This window comes from Watersipora subatra, chromosome 5, assembly GCF_963576615.1.
Source record: "Watersipora subatra chromosome 5, tzWatSuba1.1, whole genome shotgun sequence".
In the NCBI taxonomy this organism is placed as follows: Eukaryota; Metazoa; Bryozoa; class Gymnolaemata; order Cheilostomatida; family Watersiporidae; genus Watersipora; species Watersipora subatra.
The window spans coordinates 35,071,256-35,091,011 of record NC_088712.1 but is presented as its reverse complement, the minus strand read 5'-3'; the positions used below and the strand labels follow the sequence as shown (position 1 = coordinate 35,091,011).

At 37.4% G+C, this 19,756-nt stretch overlaps 1 protein-coding gene across 1 annotated transcript; it reads left to right on the top strand.

Moving 5' to 3' along the window:
- The first annotated feature begins 527 nt into the window (after positions 1-527).
- Positions 528-18,732, top strand: LOC137396933 (FMRFamide receptor-like). Its single transcript, XM_068083224.1, has 2 exons — positions 528-645; positions 17,260-18,732. Exon 2 carries the CDS (start codon positions 17,348-17,350, stop codon positions 18,560-18,562), a length of 1,215 nt encoding a protein of 404 aa, XP_067939325.1. The 5' UTR covers positions 528-645; positions 17,260-17,347; the 3' UTR covers positions 18,563-18,732.
- Positions 18,733-19,756: the final 1,024 nt, after the last annotated feature.

Genomic DNA, 19,756 nt, shown 5'->3' with positions numbered 1-19,756 from the left:
TGAAAGCGAACCAGGTCGCAACTAGTATTTTTATGTTCCTGCAAAAAACGTTGCATCAATCAAGAAAGATAGCCAAAATTACTGGTAGTTGAAAAAGTGATTTTGGTGTGAATCACTAATCAATAAAACTACTCATTAGAGATTGTCAGGTCAGACATCTTAGAAATCTTAGAATATATTAGAAATCATCATATTATTTGATGATTATTATTGATATATTATTATATCATCTTGGAAATATATTTCATCTGCCCTTCCAGTGGCAATGATGTTAGATTTGTTGTTTTTTAATCAGGGTTTGGTGTTCCTACTTCATGGGCTGCCCGACAGCATTAAATATGCATTCAAAACATAGTTATACGACAACAAAGTATCGCTTTAATAATCAATAGCTAGGGCGGGACTATGAAAATTGCTTTTCTGTAGTAATCAACTTGGCAAATATTATTGTGGACGGGCCAATGAACATGCACGCTAACTCATTTAAAACTGTCTAGTATGTGTCGGCTCGCTCCGTATAATAAACATTTGTCGCCATCTACCAGGTGTAGTGGCAGCCTCATCAACCAGATGGATGCTTCTACTCTCTCATTAAGGCTTGATGAAGACCTCAGGAATGCTATGCTAGAAGAGGCAGTTCAGCTGGTAGGTACCGCATGGTATGTCATTACTAACTCCAACTAAATCCGTAATAGCTTGTCGGTATAGTGCAACATGTTTATGATCTCATCGGCATACAAATCTTTTAATATGAAATTTGGGTGTATACGTAACTTCACACCTCAAGTTTGCAACATATGACTTTAAATATTTTTACTATAATAAGAGTCATGTCCGTCTGTCCGAAGCCGTGGTTGGATGTTGAGAAAATATTGCTTCACCCGGGATTTGAACCATTGGTAGGAATTGGTGGAACCATTCAGCATGGTAGACCAAGCAATTGACCACCTTCCCTGATTTTGGAATAACTGTACTCATAGTTATTACGCGGGGCACTAGGCTGGCAGGGTACTTGTTTAAAATAAAATTCCAAAATATATAAATTAAATTAGTTTGCATTTTTTAGTTGGATCCCCATCGTCTAATGGTCTAGAGCACCTGCTAATGCCCGTCGTCTAATGGTCTAGAGCACCTGCAATCACTAATATAGATTAGTCTGCTTGCTAACTGGTAATCGCCTAACTGGAGTTTCGTAAATAAATCCAATGAACATTATTATACAACGATTTTACTTTAACGTACAAAGTCTGTTACTGACATGCAGCCTAGGTTTAGCCTAAATTATGCATAGACTAGACTTTGTCAATAAGGAATTAAACAGAAATTATTTAATAATTTGTGTGCGTTTTTAAACTGAAATCTGGTTACATTATAAAATGGTTTCAAAAAACGAAACAGTTTGAAGTTTATAGGATTTATTGAGCACATGTAGGTACCATATATGAGTACTATATATTTATGTAGGTATCGTGTTTGTACGTATCATATATGTCCGTAGGTGCCGCATATGCTAAACGATGGTAAGCCTAAAATACATTTTTTAAATAAAATCTGATAAAATTGTTGCATAAAAAAGTTAAAAACGATATAAAATACTGTACAATGCCTAAAGATAAGATTTTATTCAATAAAATAAACTTAGTATTCGCTATATATATAAAAAGATGAATAAATGAAACAATAGTTAAAAGGTGGTATAAATAATATTGCACATAACAGTTCAACTTACATCGAGACTGGTTCACGACTTGTCGATCAAATCATAACCCAGTTGAAGGTCAATGGCAACCCGAATTCTCATTTGCTTAACGGTGACAACTTTTTTATAATAAGCAGATCTTGGCAAATTAAATTCATAACTGGGTGTTCCAGTTTAGTTTAAACACGGTTCACAAGCCTGTTTTCCTGCGATTTTTTTGTCACGGGCCCGGTAATGGTAGTAACAGTGCCCTTGATACATTTGTTAGCACAAAGGAAAATCACAAATGAAACTGTAGTTAGCAAGAAATTGAATTTGGCACAAAACCTTTTGTATTAATTTTGAGTTAGTACACTTTTATGCCGGCTTGTTAAGTAGTACAGTCAAACCTTGTGAACTTGCGAGCTGTCACTCCTTCTCATGGCTTATTCTAGATAGATGGCATAAAGTTTGGGGAAATATTTGTCATAATATAGAAGTATTTTTCACTATGAGCTAGAGATCTGTTTATCTGTCAAATGAAGACACGGTTCGATTTTGGGGCAAAAAAGTTTGCATGGGCGTGCCACCACCCGTGCTAATTGCTCACCTTCCATTGTTCTGAGATTGTTGCGCATACGTATTCTCTGCTCTGTATTGATAATCTCTCACGCCGCACCTCACTGCCAGCGTACTAGTACAGAGAATAACATAATAACAACATAACAAAAACTTAATAACATGTGCATTTAAATTCTGGCACTTCAAAATCCATAATAGTTAAAAACTTTTAAAAAGTCTGGTGACATTCAAAAATGTTAAAATTATTATCAAGTTTTGCAATACAGGGTACAGGTATGGACCATGGACTGTGTTCTTATCAATACAGAGTACAGGTAGAATAGACTGTGTTCTTATCAATACAGAGTACAGGTAGAATAGACTGTGTTCTTATCAATACAGAGTAAAGGTAGAATAGACTGTGTTCTTATCAATACAGAGTACAGGTAGAATAGACTGTGTTCTTATCAATACAGAGTACAGGTAGAATAGACTGTGTTCTTATCAATACAGAGTACAGGTAGAATAGACTGTGTTCTTATCAATACATAGTACAGGTAGAATAGACTGTGTTCTTCTCAATACAGAGTACAGGTAGAATAGACTGTGTTCTTATCATTACAGAGTACAGGTAGAATAGACTGTGTTCTTATCAATACAGAGTAAAGGTAGAATAGACTGTGTTCTTATCAATACAGAGTACAGGTAGAATAGACTGTGTTCTTATCAATACAGAGTACAGGTAGAATAGACTGTGTTCTTATCAATACAGAGTACAGGTAGAATAGACTGTGTTCTTATCAATACATAGTACAGGTAGAATAGACTGTGTTCTTCGCGTGTCTCTCTATCATTACCTCTACCTTATTAATCCTTAGTAATAAGTTATTATTCTAATAGGCTTCTCACAACCAATAGTTGAAGGGTTCTGTGATGCATCTGCATCGCTTATTATCAGAAAGGTAAATCAATGACTTGTACATTGTGGAGCTTGGGCTGCAGGCTAATTGTTGAGAGGTTTCTTTTTTTGACCTTTTGTCATATTTTTATGATGGCCATGTACTTTAATATTGATCGGATGTCATCGGCAGTCTCCCGCTCTCTCTCTGTTGGTGACAGCCATCATAGCTATTGGTCACCTCAACAGCGAGTTATAATGCTTTAGCTGAAACCCACTCATCCCATGCGGCTTGCCATTATTTTCAAATCTATTCGTGCCAAATCTATCCATCTTTCCATCTTTCATATTCATTGTAAATATCACTTTTTGGTCCCCAATTTTGGCAAACTTTTGGCTGATTCAGTGAACTATTCAACATACAGTTAACCGGTGAACCTATAATATTTGTGCTTTTATATGTTGTTTGTGCCTCCGTCTGCTCTCCCCACCCCAAGCATACTCATATACCGTCTCTCCCCACCCACCCCATGCATGCTCATATACCGTCTCTCCCCACCCACCCCATGCATACGTATATAATATCTCTCACCACCCACCCCATGCATACTCATATACTGTCTCTCCCCACCCACCCCATGCATACTCATATAATGTCTCTCCCCACCCACCCCATGCATACTCATATACTGTCTCTCCCCACCCACCCCATGCATACTCATATACCGTCTCTCCCCACCCACCTCATGCATACTCATATACTGTCTCTCCCCACCCACCCCATGCATACTCATATAATGTCTCTCCCCACCCACCCCATGCATACTCATATACCGTCTCTCCCCACCCACCCCATGCATACTCATATACCGTCTCTCCCCACCCACCCCATGCATACTCATATGATATCTCTCCCCACCCACCCCATGCATACTCATATAATGTCTCTCCCACCAACCCCATGCATACTCATATACTGTCTCTCCCCACCCACCCCATGCATACTCATATACTGTCTCTCCTCACCCACCCCATGCATACTCATATGATATCTCTCCCCACCCATCCCATGCATACTCATATAATGTCTCTCCCCACCCACCCCATGCCTACTCATATAATGTCTCTCCCCACCCACCCCATGCATACTCATATACCGTCTCTCCCCACCCACCCCATGCATACTCATATACTGTCTCTCCCCACCCACCCCATGCATACTCATATACTGTCTCTCCCCACCCACCCCATGCATACTCATATACTGTCTCTCCCCACCCACCCCATGCATACTCATATACCGTCTCTCTCCACCCACCCCATGCATACTCATATACCGTCTCTCCACCCACCCCATGCATACTCATATACTGTCTCTCCCCACCCACCCCATGCATACTCATATACCGTCTCTCTCCACCCACCCCATGCATACTCATATACTGTCTCTCCCCACCCACCCCATGCATACTCATATAATATATCTGATTTACAATCTCTGTAAGGCTCATGGTGGTTTAGTTTTTTTAGTGAAAACGTTTTAAAATATTCTGTGAAATTGTTACTGGATATTCATGGCAAGCAATCATAGCACAGTCATCACCTCTTGTATGTATTGATGCGCCAATGACAAGTCAAGTGAAACAAATTTAAACGCAGTTTAGGCTTTTTGAAGGAAACTTGTGAAATGGGCATTCTGGAAACATACTTTGTAGTTATGAAATGTCAAGTTAAAATTCCTCTTTCAAACTAGCTTCGCTCAAGCGATATCGCTTTCTAAAATTCAAATATATTTGTTGGCTCGGTTGGACTCAGTATGAGCTATGAGTATGAGCTGGGTCCGGGTTGGCGGGCAGATGAACTAATTTACTTGAATTGGCTTCTGTTGAAGTCATCAAGTCGAGAGGAGTTTGTCAAGCTCAAAGTATCTAAATAGCTCCAGCATCTAATTTTATCAAATGAGCCTCTTTACAAGTGCTTACACTCCCTGGTTTTTTCTCTCATGATTTGTGAGCAATTCCAACAATGTCAAAGCGCATATTAAAAACTAAAGCAAAGTTATTGAATCGCCGGCACAAGTTGGAGTTGTCCATTCCTTATTATGAATCGGATAAAATCCTTAGCATCTGTCTTCATTTATTATCAAGCTTTAGTGAGCGTGTGGAAGTTCCACTGAGTTGCAGCGCAGGTCTGACTTTGAATCTAGATAAATTTCCATCACACGACTCTCGAATTTTCGCAGTCGCGCGAGTGAAAGCAAAAATGTTAATAAAAATCGAAGGAAAAGCATCAAAAAGTGTAAAGACGATTGAAGATATAGTAGTTAGTTCAATTTTTACTTCGTCAAATTTAAAATACACCATGTGGTGTACGTATATCACCGTGTGGTGTACGTATATCACCGTGTGGTGTCCGTATATCACCGTGTGGTGTACGTATATCACCGTGTGGTGTACGTATATCACCGTGTGGTGTACGTATATCACCATGTAGTCTATGTACCATGTGGTGTACGTATATCACCGTGTGGTCTACGTATATCACCATCTCTAACTATGCATTGTTTCCTCTGCACTTGTGTTCGTGAGTTTCTAAGATAAAGGAAAATGTTTGATGCATTATTACTTCGTTGTTTAGCTGTCCAAACAGTTGTATATCATGCATTTGCTTACCCTAGGACACTTATGTATTCGCCTCATCTAACTTTTGCGTTTTCGCGGAGTCATCCTTTCGCGAAAATTTCTTGTGCGAAACTAAACTATCATAACGAACGAGCGAGAACGCGAAATTAAATAGCTTTGTTCGTTGATAGACTCAGGCCTGTATTCACTGGTTGCAAGTTGGGCGGCTATTGTTAGGCTACTAGTTATGAACACCTAGGGTGTGGAGGGGGCCTGTGTAAGCCCCCAGTAGGTTTATCTCATGTAGGGCCTCAGCCGGGCCTCTCGTGTGAAGTTTTAAAAAATTTTTATCGGAAAGTATCAACATTTTTCTATTTTTTGAGATTTGTTTTGCTTTAGGTGATGTGAATGACTAGACGTTTTAAAATAGGCAAAACTTGACCGCAGTTAAAACGCTTAGAAAAAAAGACATCTTTTTCTTTCGAACGTTTTAACAAAGATCAATTTTGCGGATTTTATTTTAAGTTCATTCGGAGGTGTTACGCTTTTGATGGGACATGGCCAAGTGGGTGTTTGATAAAACTTGATCTTTTGTAAACTTTTATAAAAGTCGTTAACAAGAATATTTTGCCGCTGATGATGATAATAATGACGCCTAAGAACTACTAAAAGTTGATGTTTGTCTCTATGGCTTGGAATGAAGTGATATTCTACAGCGATAAAAACCGTGTCGATGGTCGTTGGGCAAATAACTTTTCAAATAAATGAGTTTGAGATCGAGTTATCTGAGGCAATATATCATTGCGTTGGAACTGACCAAACATATCCGTTTGAGTTAACCATTTGTTTGAGATGAAATGTTACATTTTATCCGAGGGCGAGCTATCCGAGTTTTACTGTACTTAGCCGTGAAAAATTCCCAAAAAGTTTGGATGGCTCAGCCGGCCAGCCGTCCCAGAGAATACGGGCCTGTTGATTGTCCAAGAAACAAATGGCAGCAAGCGATCAAATTGCATTATCGACATTGCCAACACCATTCTACCTGCGGTTCACAATTACAAACTAGTCGCGAATTGAAATTTTTTTTATCGGTGAACTGAACCTGAGGAATCTAATTATGTTTGTTCCACTGCATTTATTTTCACATCACTATGTTTTCGCACTCATCAGAGCTGCGAAATTAAGTTGCTGCGAAATTTTACTTTGTATGCTACTCAGGAAACTAAATACTAGCGAAATATAAGTGTCCTAGGGTAAATGCTAGGTCTGATTGCCTTGAGTATTTATCAAGAAGTTGTGCTATAAAACAAATCACAGTCTATCGTGAGAACCTTTCTACCAACTTGCATGAGAGTTTTAGAATAAGAAGCAGATATTGCAACAGATTAACTTTGTTAACGGAGCGTTGACACTAATTACGAGTATACTCCTCCTACTAGCTGTTACGATGATTACCTTGAGCCAGCTACTTAGCGGGTATCCTAATTTAGTTCCTGATTAGGACACTCTTAGGTGGCACGAGTTACTCGCGGGTTTTTCACAGATTTTAAGCTAGCCATTTAAATGGAAAGGCACAAGCTCGAGTTAGTCTCACAATTATAGCAGACCTCACAATAGCAGACGGTATTATTGGTAGGTGCACCGTGTCTTGTTCTATGTGACAATCATTCACTAGGTGTAGAAAATTAAAAGCTTGTTCACCAAACATTGATTACAATATTGGTTTAAGCGATTGTTTATGTAAGTTTGTGGTATATAGAGAAGAGTTATTTGCTCTTCTTTTCCTATCCCAACTCGCGAGGTACTGTAGTTAGAATAAAAGAGAAGACGACTCTTACTTATTTTGGGCAAGAATCAAAAAGGCTTTTATAAAATGTTTTAGCCTGTTCTCCAAACCGCTACACGCTAATTTGCTGAGAAAGGTTCTCATTGAGTGATTCATGAAAAATCCATTTACAAAGGTCAAATCCATTGACAGGGGTCAATATCGCCGCCTCGGTTGATGTGTGCCATCCAGAACCTGCTTGCTTATTGGTACGTCTTATTTAATGCTTCGAGAAAGTTTTATGCTTATGTCTATAGAATGCACTTTGGAGCTCAGTCTGTTCCTAGATGAATGTCTATTACTTGGCTAAAGCAGTTCGCATTGAAGACTTTGACCTAGCATGTTTGCAGGAGTAGGCGCGTCTCAATCTGTGTTTGACAACGGGTAGTGGCTGAGTAGAACATAGAAGAGTATAGACAATCGTGTAAACATCGTTTTATATAAAGCCTCACTTCCGGTGGCGGCGTACGTTTAGAAAATTTACATACACTTGCATTGAGCTGAATTTTTTTTACAATTTTTGAAGCTTTGAACTAGTGCTAAAAAACTAAATATTGATTGAAGGACTTTTATATTAGTCTAAACTAACAAAGAAGTTTAAATTTTGATAATAATTAAAACATTAATAATTATTCAAAAACCGGCTTTTACCAATTATTTGGTATACAATTTAGAAGTTTTTTGGAAACATATAGGAAAGGAAAACTTCTAATATATGGGAATCACCAACAAAGTGAAAATTGGAGAAGTAAAATTGTGATGGTTAAAGGTTGACTTGCAACAAAATTCACATTACAGTTATTTGATATCAAAAGATTCACCATGTCTTACTCTGTTGTGTTGTAGGTGCAAAATATGTGGGAATGTGATTACAAGCTCTTAAAATCTAAAAAACGAACAGTTAATCGCAGCCACAAGAGACTACCGTAGTTTAGATTCTCTTTCCAAAACGGTTCAAATGTGACGTAGTTGTGGGAGATGGTTTCTGTTTACACTTTCATGCAACCTTATTCGTCGAAATATTGTCACAAATATACTTCACGCATTCAATAAAACCATGTCTATTGTTCTTACGCATCTGTTTTATCATCATTGTAATGCTGTCACTTTTAGCAGTGATATCTTATAACTTACCGTAGAAATTCATTTAATTCTTTAACCTGACCTCGAAGGAGTACTTACCATTGTCTGATAATCAAGACGAGTCTGTTGGTCACCTGTGATAATCGAAATGTGCTGCAAAAATTATTTGCGATGTATTGGGTCACATGATCAGATTACGACTTGACAATTAGATCAAGCCGAAACAAAACTGTAAAGTAGCGAGCATCTATATTTGATACGGGGTCTTGGGTAAAACCCGAAGTGTTTGCCATAAACTAGTGCTACGATAAGTTTTATATTGAGTTTTTTATTAGCCTTTCAATTCACGTGAGAACATCACGTGACAAGACAATAGCCAAACTGTAATGACTACGTCAGAGAAATAAACTGATTCCAAGCTGCGGTGGCTTTTCGTTTTTGAGCTTTTAAGAGCTTGTAATAACATTTCCACATATTTTGTACCTACAACACAACAGAGTGACACATGGTGAATCTTTTGATACCAAATAACTGTAATGTGAATTTTGTTGCAAGTCAACCTTTAAGTAACCCTAGCTACTTTTTGAAGTAGGTTTTTGGAAGGTGAAAGTTAGTGTCTCAGTAATATGTTATCAATTGGAGGCGTGGTATTTCCGCCGCCAGGTCTAACCAGCTATGACGTCATTGTCGAAACTCTTATAATCTTAAACTCAGGGTAGCGGGTCTTACTTGGCAAGAGTTTTTTATCGACAGCTGCCAATTATGCTAGTTATGCTCTCAATCCTGAAATGGTTAAAACTTTTCATATAGTATTTTAACCTTTGTATGACTGAGTATTCATTTCATCCATTTAGATTTGGAATATACACTCACGACCTGTCGATGATGTGAAATAAGGCCTGTCTTGTAAATGTAGTCAAAGCTCCACATATAAATTTAATTCGGAATTTTAATTTAATATAATTTCCGGGATGCCTTTCAAATATTTTCATAGGAACTTTTTGTAGTTTGTTTAAAGCATTCCATTCCTACATCTCTGATAGCTGATAGCCATAAGTTATAATGCTGAAGATTAAGCGCATGTATTATGAAACAAGAAAACACTACATAAGAAGAAATTATTAATAGTAGATATTTTTTATTGTCATTTTACCTTGAAGACACGCAGGGTGCAGGAAATAGGCACTGCATAAAGGTGGTAGTCACATGGATTGTATATCATAGCGTACTCTTACCTAGTTCGGGTGACTTTCAAACCGACAGCGTATGTATATAATATGTATATATATATGTATATATTATATGTATATAGTATGTATATATGTATATGTATGTATGTATATATATGTATGTATATATATGTACATATATATATATGTATATATATATATGTATATGTATGTATGTATATAATTTGTATTATTTATATTTTTACCTTAGGTCTTTTCTTATTTTTACTTTTAATCTCCTTAGTTTTATTGATGGAAAACTGCCATGTTTTGAGAAACCTTTGGAGATTACTTGACTGTAGCATCAGGTGTTCGCGTGTCAAGGCAATGGTAGCTTTGACCGTATTTGGTCTGCACTAGCCTGTCTTGACAAACTGATGTTTTTGCGGAGTTGTCCCCCGTCGAGCGAGCGAACAACACAACAGCTTGTCACAAAACGTACTGCACCTGATGCATCAGCTGCACTTATAGGGAGTTGTTCTCTTCCGTCTATGCGTCTTAGTTGCGATGCTATATCGGTCACTCCATTAGTAATCATAACTGATTTCGCGCAAAAATTTATGTAGATTAAAATAAGATTACAACGTTTAACCAAAAACTGTTGGTTGTTTATAACTCTGTTGTAAACTTTAGTAAAACTTAAGAATAAAATTAATTGAAATTAAAATCCATATGAAGAAATAAAGCTGACTGATACAAAAATAGAAATTAAACTGACTGAGCGCACAAATAATGACATGTTTAGTCGCTGTTGTTGCCTAAGTTCTCAAGTTCTACTAAAGTTTACCGCAGAGACTGGTCGCTGGTTAAATGTTGTAATCTTATTTTTTTCCGTTATGATTACCAATGGAGCGACTGACATAGCATCGCAACTAAGCCGCATAGACGGAAGAGAACAACTCCCTATAAGTGCAGCTGATGCATCAGGTGCAGTACGTCTTGTGACAAGCTGTTGTGTTGCTCGTCCGCGCGACGGGAAACAACTCCGCAAAAACAACAGTTTGTCAAGACAGGCTAGGTCTGCACATATTCATATGGTGTTCTGTAATCAACCAATGCAGTTCTTAACAAATTATAGAAATATATAATTGTTTACTTTCATGCAGGCAAGTTTATCTGTAGATGCAGGTGCAGGGAGTTTAGAAACCTTGATCATGGTCTCACTCACCTTGATCGTAGAGTATAAACACCAGTTTAGCTGTTAATTTCACCTGTAATACCCGATCTTTAGACTTAAATACACATAAAGATCATCTACTGCCTTGATTAAAACTCCCACTTAACGTATTATACTAGTCTGATTGCATTTATAAGCATTATTTCTTTCGAGTATCAGCTGCTGTAGAGAAAGTGTTTGCTGAAGCAATCAATCTTCAGTCAGTCGTTGATAGTGGTAGATCAGTTCTTGGCCAGCCGCTAGAAATATGTAATCTCGCCATGCGTTTGTTCACAAACAGACATACTTCTGCTAGCAAGCCATTTGCCGTCGTTAGTTGTTTCTCACAATTGTCTCCTTGTCGCAATCCACACAACTGCTCGTTTTATTGTCGAGGATATTAGCCCAGTCATAGTGGGGATCTTCATGCAACTGTTTACTAAGGTTCACTCTTGCACATTTTCATTATAAAAGAGATCATATCCAGAAATAGGTTTTGACTACATGGAGTTATCGATGCTTGTCATGAACTCTCACAGCCGAATCAGCATCGATTCAACTACTCAGGTTATCGCTTCATTCAAATTGCAATAATAATAGTAATAACTATAGCAATGATAATAGTAATAACTATAGCAATGATAATAGTAATAACTATAGCAATGATAATAGTAATAACTAAAGAAATGATAATAGTAATAACTATAGCAATGATAATAGTAATAACTACAGCAATGATAATAGTTATAACTATAGCAATGATAATAGTAATAACTATAGCAATGATAATAGTAATAACTACAGCAATGATAATAGTTATAACTATAGCAATGATAATAGTAATAACTATAGCAATGATAATAGTAATAACTATAGCAATGATAAAACTAGTCATTTTTCATCACACGTATTTTTCTTCCGAACATTAACCAATCATGCAACCAAATGGATTCCGCCATGCTCAAATTGATTTCATCAGGCACAACTGAAGCTGAACATTAGATTGGACCTTGTACCATTAATAACAGCAATATGATTGGACGTATCATTAATAACAGCAATATGCTTGGACGTATCATTAGTAACAGCAATATGATTGGACGTATCATTTGTAACAGCAATATGATTAGACGTATCATTGGTAACAGCAATATGATTGAACGTATCATTAGTAACAGCAATATGCTTGGACGTATCATTAGTAACAGCAATATGATTGGACGTATCATTGGTAACAGCAATATGATTGAACGTATCATTAGTAACAGCAATATGCTTGGACGTATCATTAGTAACAGCAATATGATTGGACGGCGTATCATTAGTAACACCAACATGATGGAGCGACGCATCATTAGTAGCCGTAATATGATTGGAGGTATCATTGGTAACAGCAGCATGATTGGACATATCATTAGTAGCCGTAATATGATTGGACGTATCATTGGTAACAGCAATATGATTGGACGTATCATTTGTAACAGCAATATGATTAGACGTATCATTGGTAACAGCAATATGATTGGATGTATCATTGGTAACAGCAATATGATTGGACGTATCATTGGTAACAGCAATATGATTGGACGTATCATTTGTAACAGCAATATGATTAGACGTATCATTGGTAACAGCAATATGATTGAACGTATCATTAATAACAGCTATATGATTGGACGTATCATCAGTCATAGCAATACTCAGGTTATCGTTTCATTCATGATTTGGAATTCAACTGAAATCATGTCACCACAAAACAGGAAATTGCTATAAGTCTTAATTTCCTGTGTTTAGTTGAGGCCGAATGGCTGTTTTCACAGACTGGTTACATCAGCTGGTTACATCAGCTGGTTACATCAGCTGGTTACATCAGCTGGTTACATCAGCTGGTTACATCAGCTGGTTACATCAGCTGGTTACATCAGCTGGTTACATCAGCTGGTTACATCAGCTGGTTACATCAGCTGGTTACATCAGCTGGTTACATCAGCTGGTTACATCAGCTGGTTACATCAGCTGGTTACATCAGCTGGTTACATCAGCTGGTTACATCAGCTGGTTACATCAGCTGGTTACATCAGCTGGTTACATCAGCTGGTTACATCAGCTGGTTACATCAGCTGGTTACATCAGCTGGTTACATCAGCTGGTTACATCAGCTGGTTACATCAGCTGGTTACATCAGCTGGTTACATCAGCTGGTTACATCAGCTGGTTACATCAGCTGGTTACATCAGCTGGTTACATCAGCTGGTTACATCAGCTGGTTACATCAGCTGGTTACATCAGCTGGTTACATCAGCTGGTTACATCAGCTGGTTACATCAGCTGGTTACATCAGCTGGTTACATCAGCTGGTTACATCAGCTGGTTACATCAGCTGGTTACATCAGCTGGTTACATCAGCTGGTTACATCAGCTGGTTACATCAGCTGGTTACATCAGCTGGTTACATCAGCTGGTTACATCAGCTGGTTACATCAGCTGGTTACATCAGCTGGTTACATCAGCTGGTTACATCAGCTGGTTACATCAGCTGGTTACATCAGCTGGTTACATCAGCTGGTTACATCAGCTGGTTACATCAGCTGGTTACATCAGCTGGTTACATCAGCTGGTTACATCAGCTGGTTACATCAGCTGGTTACATCAGCTGGTTACATCAGCTGGTTACATCAGCTGGTTACATCAGCTGGTTACATCAGCTGGTTACATCAGCTGGTTACATCAGCTGGTTACATCAGCTGGTTACATCAGCTGGTTACATCAGCTGGTTACATCAGCTGGTTACATCAGCTGGTTACATCAGCTGGTTACATCAGCTGGTTACATCAGCTGGTTACATCAGCTGGTTACATCAGCTGGTTACATCAGCTGGTTACATCAGCTGGTTACATCAGCTGGTTACATCAGCTGGTTACATCAGCTGGTTACATCAGCTGGTTACATCAGCTGGTTACATCAGCTGGTTACATCAGCTGGTTACATCAGCTGGTTACATCAGCTGGTTACATCAGCTGGTTACATCAGCTGGTTACATCAGCTGGTTACATCAGCTGTATGCTGGGTGCTTCGGAGGCCTCTGTGGTCACTTGTGTCACAAAGATGAACTTGCACAACATTTTGTAGATTTTATCAAAAAGTATCGAAATTTTTTATCATTTGTGATTGTTTATGATGTTTGAGGTCATCTGACTGCCAGGATGTTTCAAGATTAAAATTGATGAAACTGATCACTCTGAAAAAGTTATGTCATAAATGATGTCACTAGTTTTTATGTTGCAATAGTTGATATCAAGGTTTGAAGCGAAGTTTGGAACTTTGTTAATTCCATGAGAGTTGTATGTCTATTAGAATACATATATATTAAACCATTCAAAAGCTCAGAGATTAAACATGAATTAAAAAACATCCAATCACAGTTGTGCATCTACATGTATATAGTATGTATACTATATAGATAGATGCCTGCATATTATGGAGATTATCTTCAAGTAAATGCTTGAAAATTCTATTAAAACTAAGTTTGCAGATTGCATCCTGCTACACATTGCTTTGTTGTAGTACTCAAGAATTAACCAACGAAAAGCACTGACTTCGTTTTACGCGGTATTATTAAACATATTGAACATGTTACTTTCCGCTCTTAAAAGTGTTGATAAAAATTGGCATTCTCATAATAATGCCAATGTTGAAAACAATGGCATTATTCCCAAAGGTTGAAAACAGGGTAAATTGTAAGGAAACGCAACGGCCCGACCTGTAATTGTCTTTGATTATTTCGAAGTATCATATTTGAGAATTTGTATTTTTGCAAAAAGAATCCCTATGCTCACATAGAATCTATACGCTCACGTAGAATCCATATGATCACGTCGAAGCCGTACACTCACCTAGAATTTGTGTGCACACGTATAATCCATATGTGCTCATGTACAAGCCATGTGCTCACTGAGAATACACGCCAACCTTGTTCAAACATGTGTTAATAATCTGTTGTGATGAGTGTGGTCATTGGCATGCTGTGATGTAAGGTGTGTTTATACAGCTGTGGCACCAAGGTCACAAGGTCACGATGGACACTTTCAAATCATTATAATATTATTCTCATTTATGCCATAGCTTCCTTTCACCTGCCTTCTGTGATATACAGTCAAACATGGATAACTCGCCCTCGGATAGCTCGAACACATTGTTAACTCGAAGGTTTCTTCGGTCCGTTCCCACGTAATGATAAATTGCTTTAGATAACTCGACCTCAACTCTGTTAACTCGAACAGTTTTTTGTCCAACGGCTACCGAGATGGTTGTTATCGCTTTAAAAAATCGCTTTACCCCAAGTCATAGAGGAAAACCTCAACTTTTCGTAATTCATAGGCGTTGTTATTACTACCATCGACAAAATATTTTTGTCAACGACTTTTCAAAAAGGTTTGGTGAAATTTGATTTGACCAAACATCCGCTTAGCGATGGCGCTTCGGAAGCATGGAAAAGTGAGGTAACTTCGCATAAACTTCAAGAAAAATCGACAAAATTGATCTTGGTTAAAACGCTCAAAAAAAAGATGTATTTACTTCTGAGCATTTCAACAACGATCGAGTTTTGCCAGTTTTAATCTAAAAAAACGTCCTGGCAATAACATCACCTCAAACAACAAACCAATCTCAAGTGATAGAAAAGTCTCTATACCTTTTGTTAATTTGAAACGAGCTATTTATGCTCTTGATTTATATTATAGTTTGTATAAGTACATGTATCTACTAATAAATAAATAAATAAATAAATGGACTTGTGACAGTGCTCTGATAACTTGAACGCTCTGATAACTCGAACACTTTCGCTCGGTCCCGTGAAGTTCGAATTATCCATGTTTGACTGTAGTTCATTCAATCTCAATATTTATATAATGATTGCATTGTCATACCTCAATTGATAGTGAAATACATACAAAATTAATTTGTTTTATGGTAGTTTCATGTATTAAAATCCTTGTATGTTCGAAACAGAGAAACACTCGTTAGCAGAGCTTCCTTTTCCTATTTTGTCTAACATTTCATTAACTAACTGTTCGAGACTTACTAATGTTGAAGGCACCAAACTAATAAATAGAATTAGTTCAGGGCTTCCCATCAACAAAGTTAGTTGGCTTCATCCCTATCAATTAACTTGTTGCCTTGAAAACTTGATGATAACCTAATAGGTAATCTGTAATAGGGGGACTGAAGTTGGACAGTGTCTGACTCAGACCCCTGAAATGACATTCAACACATAATGCTCCAGTCATTCAAACCATCGCTGTTTAGCGAGTTAAATAAGAACACCAGTGCTGATTAAAAATATGAAATTAATATATTTATATATTGCGTAAGCTAGTGTAAACTTTACCTGGAGGATGGTTACAAGGAACAGCTCTGAACAGCCCTAAATCTATGTGTTTTAAGTCTACTTGTTTGCTTGCCGGTCTCTCAGGTACATAAAAATTCTCTTCATTGACCTCTACGTTAATTCAATCTGGCTTTTACATATATTTTATATTATATTACCGTTTCCTGTAATGCGGCTTCAGTGTTATGCAGTATTCGTTAATGAGTTATTGTATTGGTCGTTATGAGTTATTGTATTGGCTGTGAAACGCATTACAGTGCATGCTAACGGGAATCTGTATTCTAGTGTACCTATGGCTAAATACATACACAGCTGATCTCAAAACTTGAGTACTTCGCGTGTAGATGGGTCAAATGTACATTTGGATGACTTATATGTTGATAGTATTCGATTAATACAAAAATAAAAGGGTATCGGTCCAGTTTAACCAACCCAGGATGAAATTCTTTACTCACCTGTGTTTCTTGGTGCAGTGTCATGTTTTTCTCCTAACTCTTTAGTTTGCTTAGGAGTTGTCATTTCTATGTTGTGGTTACATAAACCCAGATGTATCAGCTAAGATAATCGAAGCAAATGTACTGCTTGTTTAGGTTAATAATTTATTTAGTTGGCATCAGAATCTGGATTGAGTATTTGTGTTTATATGAAACCCAGGCATACTCCATTCTCCAATAATGGTGCATCAAAATGCAGTAATTTGGAATGATGCAAAAAATATTAAGCCCTACATACATATCATGTTGCAAAGTAATGCCTTGCATCGATGACTCAAATTGAAAATGTCTATTTCGATGATGCAGATTTACTATATTGTTGTTGTAGGCAGTGATTGACCGAGCTGAGTTATGTCATCGTGACAAGCTTACCGTTCATACAAGTATTTTATAAACTGTACCAATAAAGAATCTTCATGTCGGATCTTATTAATAGCACTGGAAATGCGACATTACTTACAGACGTCTATACTTTCAGATACTGGCTGAGTGGCATTGCAGGAATAATCATATGCATTATCGGTTTGCTAGGCAACACACTGAATGCAGTGATCCAGTTTAAAATGTTGCGTTCTACTTTGCGAAAGAGTCATGCCGCAGCCTCTACAACATCATTTCTGCTCGTAATGGCTATTTGTGACATTCTCGTTCTCCTTTTCTATCTTATCTATGACTTGATCTGCCTAGCTAGACCGACGAGACGTCCTCTTCTAGTTGTTCAGGATACCAAAGGTTTAGAAGGAACCTTCACTTATTTCATTTATTTTGTCTGGTATTTTCCAGCTAATGTTTTTATAACATGCTCTAATTGGTGCATCGTCGCTGTCATGGCATTTAGATTTGTTGCTGTATACTTCCCTTTGCGCGCAAAGACTTGGTGTTCACTCAACAGAGCCAAAAATCTCCTAATACTCATTTTCATAGCAGCCATTTTCATTACTATTCCAGATATGTTTATGATAAAACTAGTCACCTCAGATGAGTCAGTATTTGAGTTTACCGACACAAATCTCTCAAATAATGATACATTCGCTCGAATATACTTTTCACTTCTCGAAGCGTTCAATAGTTTTTTGCCTTTCATCATTTGTACGCTTTTAAGCATTATGTTAATACGAACGTTGAAACGAGCCAACTCAAAGCTGGTAAAAAAGAAGTCAATTAGATGCAGACAGTCGGAGGTGAATAAACAAAGAAAAATAAGCATTATGTTGCTGTGTGTTACTTCATGGTTCATCTTTTGTACTTGCCCTAGTTTTGTGTGTAGAATTCTAACACTGCTTAGAAATACGCATGACATAGGATTTTATGAAAGATTCAGAGGCATTGCCGATTTAATCTTATTACTGAATCACACAGCGAATTTTGTGTTGTACGCGATCACTAATGAAGCTTATCGTCGCTGCCTTTTTGATTTGGTGCTTTGCCGCAATCGGAGAGATTTAGAAAGACAATTAACAGTAACTTTATTGAATTCCTCCATTCGATCTACTCGCGCCTCATATGGCCACCATCACAGCCCAGGAAATGACATTGGTACTACTACCAAACAGCATCTTTTAGTTGCAGGAGGTAGCAATCAATACGATGATGGATCCGAGCGTGATTTGAATGCTGACTTGTCATTCTGATCACATTATTTTGCTTTTGTGCTAGCAGTTTTATCCATGCAGCTGCATATGTAAAACTTATCCACTTATTAAAATGCTCAGTTGTGATCAACTTTTGAAAATGTGTGATGCGAGTATGATTGATACTTCGCACTTTTTAAATTAACTAATAAATTGTGTTATTTATTGCTGTACAATCTCATATATTTGTTGCAACTGATTGGAATGGTCAGCAAACACACACAAAGAATAGCGTATATCAGTCAGCGCGAAATGGAATGCATGTAAAGCCGAACCAAAGGCCAATAAAGCAAAAAAAGTGTTAGGCTATATACATTTGGCAATATGCAGAAATGAGATCTCCAATGGAGTGTATTTCGAGAGATCGTTTTGTCGTATTGTGCATGCATCACGTGGGTCTCTACTGATTTAGCTAGTAGTCATCATTTTCACAAATTCTACAACAAGTTTACAACATCAAATCTAGGTTGAAGCCAATCCATGCAAGGGTATCATCGTCAACTAGTTTTCATTGCAAAATTTTAAAATAGCATAACGAGCAGCAAATAAAATGCCAACTTCAAGGACAAACAATAAAATTTGCAGACTAATCAATCGTTCAGGCTATTTTTCAACACTTATTTTATTCAATGATCAAAATGTACAATGTCCAATTATAAAAATCTTGATTTGCATTAATGAGAAGATAAGCCAAGGCTGAACATGTATAAGCAACATCTATCCGTTACAGGAATTAAAAAGTGTTGGCTGCACTAGAATGTTAGCCACTGAGTTGAAAGCAAGGAAATATTTGAAAGTGAACTGACAAATCGAATTTGAAAATTATGTAAGTTACGAATGTCAAATTTTTAAAAATATGCAAAATACTGTAAAAAATTTTACTAGAGAATTATTGAATACGCACAAGTAAGCGATAGTCAGATTAACAGCAACATGCAAATGCCATTGATAGTAGCAATTGTCCCCTCTCTGTCCTCCCATACCAGCATTACCATTTACAACAGAGAGAAGACAACTTAATAACAGTTAGATTTAGCAAATAAGCAGCTACACAAACATAAAAAGCAATGCCTCCAGTGATAGCCTTGCTGATGGTGGCTTCATGGCTCCTATGAGCATCTAGTATGTATAAAGCCATAGCATCAGCTACTTAGACATCATCATTTTAACAAACTCTGCAAAAAATGGTTTTAG

Bases quoted from the DNA above. Each gene is read 5' to 3' on its own strand.
- LOC137396933 (XM_068083224.1), top strand. From the start codon at position 17,348: ATGTCGGATCTTATTAATAGCACTGGAAATGCGACATTACTTACAGAC.